The 4,911-nt window shown below is 37.8% G+C and overlaps 1 protein-coding gene across 2 annotated transcripts in view; it reads left to right on the top strand.

Moving 5' to 3' along the window:
* Positions 1-597: 597 nt before the first annotated feature.
* The window catches only part of zc2hc1a (zinc finger, C2HC-type containing 1A), a 12,422-nt gene continuing 8,108 nt past the window's right edge, over positions 598-4,911 (top strand). The window contains exons 1-4 of one of the 2 annotated variants that reach the window (XM_017429880.3): positions 598-708; positions 1,385-1,458; positions 2,690-2,806; positions 3,203-3,229. In XM_017429880.3, coding sequence (XP_017285369.1) covers positions 690-708; positions 1,385-1,458; positions 2,690-2,806; positions 3,203-3,229 — 237 coding nt within the window. In that variant the 5' untranslated portion in view covers positions 598-689. The remainder of the gene's footprint in view (positions 709-1,384; positions 1,459-2,689; positions 2,807-3,202; positions 3,230-4,911) is intronic. The other variant, XM_017429881.3, reaches the window with a different exon arrangement.

Genomic DNA, 4,911 nt, shown 5'->3' with positions numbered 1-4,911 from the left:
GGTGTGAACCGTAGCGTCTCTGTTATCTAAATTATATGGGTTTCCAGAATACATGTTGCATTAACCAAAACTTGAGGCAACAACCAATAAAGCAGCAACATCAGAAACAGCAGTTCCCAAAAGTAGCCAAAGACAAGTCATGTCAAGATAGTTATATTCCAATCACATATTATTATAATTATAATTATTAAAACTAGTATGACCAACAAACACAGATGACAGTATATATACATATATGGAAATCCATTCCCACAAAGCCAACATTTTGACATATTTTGTTCTTTATCTTAAAAAATGACATTTTTTTTGTTTTGATGTGTATTTGTTGATGTGTGTTGCTTTTTAATGTTGTTTTGAGCCACTGTCTATAACGGCCATAACACTTTTGCGCATGAGATTTCACATTTCACGGGTGTTTCTGTGTCAAACACTGGCTAATTACAAATAAATAAATAAATAACGCAAAACACAACTCGTACGTGTTTTAATACGACTAAACGTTTTAAAATTGTAAATGCTAGCTCACTTTTACCTTTAGGCAGTTTCCTAAGTTAAAAATAAAAATACCGAAACGTTTCCCTGACAGCTTAAACCAAACCGGAAGTTCGTTGGGGTGAACGCTCTTGTTGCTCTTGTTTGTGTTTGTTCACTTTGGGAAAGCAAGCAGCATCAGACGAGGGAACGACCTAATGATGGAAGAATTTGAAGGTAATCCAAATCGATGCCCGGTTTGTTTATTTGTGGATATCCTGGGACAGAATCGAGCTCGTAGTGTCTCGGTTTTAATCTATCAAAACTACCATTAGCTGTTACATTCCTACGTTTGTTGCCCAGTTTTTTTTTTTTTTTTTTTTTTTTTTTTTTTTTTTTTTATAGCGACCTCTTTTGTTTGGGATTTAGCCCAAGTAATGCTAGGTAACGTCAGGGCCGAGGATGAAGCTAGCTGCTGCCGGTCTGGATGGGTGTGATTTCCAGCCACAGTTATCCCGGGTTAGCATTACGGCTAACCACTGAACCCCAGAAACCACAAACTGAATCTCACATTATGGGAGGATCGGGATTAGAAGTGAATAATCTCGAAAAGTATCTGAATTTGAACCGTTTTAAACGCCTTCGTTACATTTAGCTGCTGCTACTTTTATTAGCAACCTTCAGGAATAATTGTTTAAATGTATATAGACTCTGAGACAGGATATAAATACACAGATTGACTCATTTTGTCTACATGAATTCCTAAAGTACTATTAACTGAGGTTAAAGTACTAATTTAACAATGTTTTTCTATGAGTTTATCAGTAAGTTACAAGTTAGATTTGGTTCATTTCTGTCCTCCTTCACACTTTGAACCTAATATCTGTTCAAATATAATCTGTTCTGTTTGCAGATAATGAAGCTCCTCCTGCTGAGGATCTGTGTCAATGCAACACCTGCAAAAGATGGTTCTTCCCCAAAGTCCTGGTAAGAAACAAACCAGCTCGTCCCATAATTTCCAACACATTTCTGTAGGTTTTCATCAGCTGTTTGGATTCAAGCAGCCAACAACAACAACAGCTTTGTGGAAAGAGATGAAGGAGGTTTTACAAAAAAAAACCCATCTATTTGTTCAACTGGATGTTTTAGACTAAAGGCTACAAAGTCTTTCTTTCTCTGTACTTCTGTCTGTCTCCTTATCTTAAAGGAGTGTGACAAAGTTCAGCTGAATCACAGCCCTTATTGTGTTTGTTTGATGACTTTCTATCGACATCATTATGGGATGGTATGTTAGATTAAAAACCTTAATATGAATCCTGATAATATCAAATCTCCAATAACCTCAGCTTGTTTTTGGATCATCATAAATACTGGGCTCCTATGCAGGCTTGAAAGTTATAGAAAAAAAATGTTTCCAGATATTATTCCTTAAAATCAACCCTAAAACCACGTAGCTTAAACAGCAGTGTGAATTTCAGATTGATTATACACAAAATATGGATGAGAAAATACAGTGCAAAAGTTTTAAACAAGCCCTAACTTTGCAATGCTTCCCTTCAAAATCTGGTTCTTTGAAAAGAAAATCTAAATAAATGAGGCATACAGTAACATTACACACAGCTTAAATATTTAGCTTTTAAATGCAAATTATTGGATTTGTGTTGCACACTCTGTGCAGCGGATGTGCTACGACTTCCAGCTCTGAAGCATATTCTGCTTGTTTTATTTTCACACTTTTACCAGATTAACCTGTTGGATCAAAAAGCACTTAAACGTGCAATTAAGGCTGTAAAGTCTGAAATCCCAGGTCTCATTCTGTTTATACAGGAGTGGCTTAATTTCAGCTGTTTATGCTGTGAATTGTGCTGTTTATATCCTATTTTACTTTTTTTTAATTTTAAATGCCTGCCCCTTTAAAGGACTTTTCTGCTTTCGACTCAGAAAATAAAAGTGGCAGAAACTCGTGACCCCGACTACAGCTGAAATCCACAAACGTTGTTAAAAAGCCTTTTAACGAAGAACCTCGTCAAACATTATATAACTTTTTATGCATTTATGATCACTGTTTTTATCTCTTTTACAAGACTTGAGGCTAAATATGTTCAAATCTGCTCAGGTTTACGAGCAGTCAGCCTCATTTGTTGCCACAGTTCATGAATCTTTCATATGTTTTAAGGTTTTATTGTTGTTTTGAATGTTTATTTTTTATTTCCAACAGGAGAAGCATTCTAAAATTTGCCAGAAGTCCGTAGCTAAAAGGAGGAAGGTTTTTGACTCGAGCAGACAGCGAGCCGAGGGAACGGACATCTCCACGCTAAAACCTATCAAACCAAAGGTAAGCCGACAGCTCGGGGGGGCGGGGGGGTCAGAATATCTTCCAGAGCGTTCAGACTGACACAGCTTTATTTCCAGTGTTATTTTCACCAAATTGTTTTTGACACATTTATTTTATGTTTACGAGCTTCAGTCATAAAACTGATGAGTGTATCCTTATTTCTGCTAATTTATTCTTCATCCACCCGTTTAAAACACCTTAAATCTGGCTACACGTATTACATAACAAGCTGTTTTATTAAGAACACACCAAATGTCCTCCATGTCCAGAGGAGAGTCAGCTCCACGTTAGTTTCCTGTGACGAGCAGCTCCTAGATGAGCTGTTCCATGTCAGACGTTTGATTTTTGTGATGACATTTTAATTTCAAATGTAAATTGCTGTCAATTGTATTTCAGTCTCAAAGCTCAGCAGCCTCCCAGAAAGTAAGTTGATCTGTCTTTTTTGTTCTTTTGCCCCTTCCTAACATATACATGATTTATAGCTGCTCAAATAATCTGTTCTTGCCTTCACTGTTTGTGTCTTTTTAAATGTCTGGAAGGAAGCCAGCTCATACGTCTGGTATTAACATAAAGGGGAACAATGAGGCTTTTTCTTGTTTTAATTAATTCTTGAACTGATTTTCTTCCATCTTGACTGTCTTAATCCTTATTGGCTGCACGACTGCAGTCCCAGAAACCAACTTCCTGTCAGATTAAAGACTTTACTGTCACGTCCTGTGGGACCAGGAGACATCTGTTTCATTTATTTTTCTAAAATTCATTTTTGAAATGTATTTATTTTATTTTAATTGAACCCTTTTTCTTCCCTTTTTGCATTCTGTTATATTATTTAACCACATTGTTTCCATCTAAAAAGTGTCTAATTATTAAATTGGATTGTTCAAATTCAGCAGGAAAATATCCCAAATTTAGTGCAGTTTCAACAACTAAAGATGCTTCAGTTTGACAGCTTATATTATAGTGTAAAACTATAATATTGTATTTCAGTTTTCCTCTGGTTCAGTGGTTTGCAAAGTTCAGGTTGGGACCCTGATTAGGGTCGAGAAATATCAACTAAAGGAATCAGTTCAATTAAAAAATGATTGCCAAATCATATTTAGTCCAAACTGGTAAAGAGATAAAAATTTGTTATTATAAATGGATAAAATATTGACATGGTTGAGGAGGATGTTGGTTAAATGTTTATTAACGTAGTTTTTCTTGCTGTAACCAGTAACAGTCAGGGTGACGAGTCTCTGCAGCTTTTATTTTGTAAAGTTTAGAAGCCACTGCTCCAGTTGGCTCACTGACTAAAGATGGTGATCAGGAGAAGGTGTGGCCTGCTTTTGGTGACATCACACTGGGCTGCGACTGTTGGGGGACGAGTTGGCGACTCAGAATTGGTAGAAAAGGGTACATTTCCCGAGCCGTGTGGACAGATTCTGCACGGACATTTTATTAAAATCATCTTTGTTGTCCACCTCCGTCCACCCAGTGGTTATTTGTCATCAGTGAGGTTGTTAGATCTCAACAGTAGATTGGATGTTTTCTGTCAGAGGAGAGCTCCCTTCAGCTCTGCTGCTCTTTAGACAACCGCTACAGAACTCAGGTCAGTTTGAGACGGGTTGGAGACGCCCACGAGAAAAGTTGTTGCACAAATTTATTTATTTATTTTTAAACAAGTTCAAAACTCAAACATCTGAGAGTCACATGAGGAAACTGAGAACCTGGTGAAGGTTGCAGGACATTCAGGAGACATTCTGGAGACTAACTCGTTAAGATGAATTGATTGGACTCCATGGACTGAATCCTTCAGCTCAGCTTTGTAGAGACGTAGCAGAGTGCTGGATGAATGTGTGTGAGGATGGGAAATGAGGGCCGATTGTGTTGTAAAGCACTTTGAGTACAGCCCATTCACCATTTAACAAATTCCACTGAGTGAAATCAGTTTTATTTGTTTAATTTAGTGATTCTATCCACGTTTCCATCCATCCATCCATCCATCCATTCTCTTCTGCTTATCCGGGGTCGGGTCACGGGGGCAGCAGCCTAAGCAGGGAGACCCAGACTTCCCTCTCCCCAGCCACTTGGACCAGCTCCTCCGGGGGAATCCCAAGGCGTTCCCA

This window comes from Kryptolebias marmoratus, linkage group LG21 (assembly GCF_001649575.2).
Source record: "Kryptolebias marmoratus isolate JLee-2015 linkage group LG21, ASM164957v2, whole genome shotgun sequence".
Classification (NCBI taxonomy): domain Eukaryota; kingdom Metazoa; phylum Chordata; class Actinopteri; order Cyprinodontiformes; family Rivulidae; genus Kryptolebias; species Kryptolebias marmoratus.
Note: the sequence above shows the minus strand (reverse complement) of the source record. Positions and strands in the feature narration are given on the sequence as shown.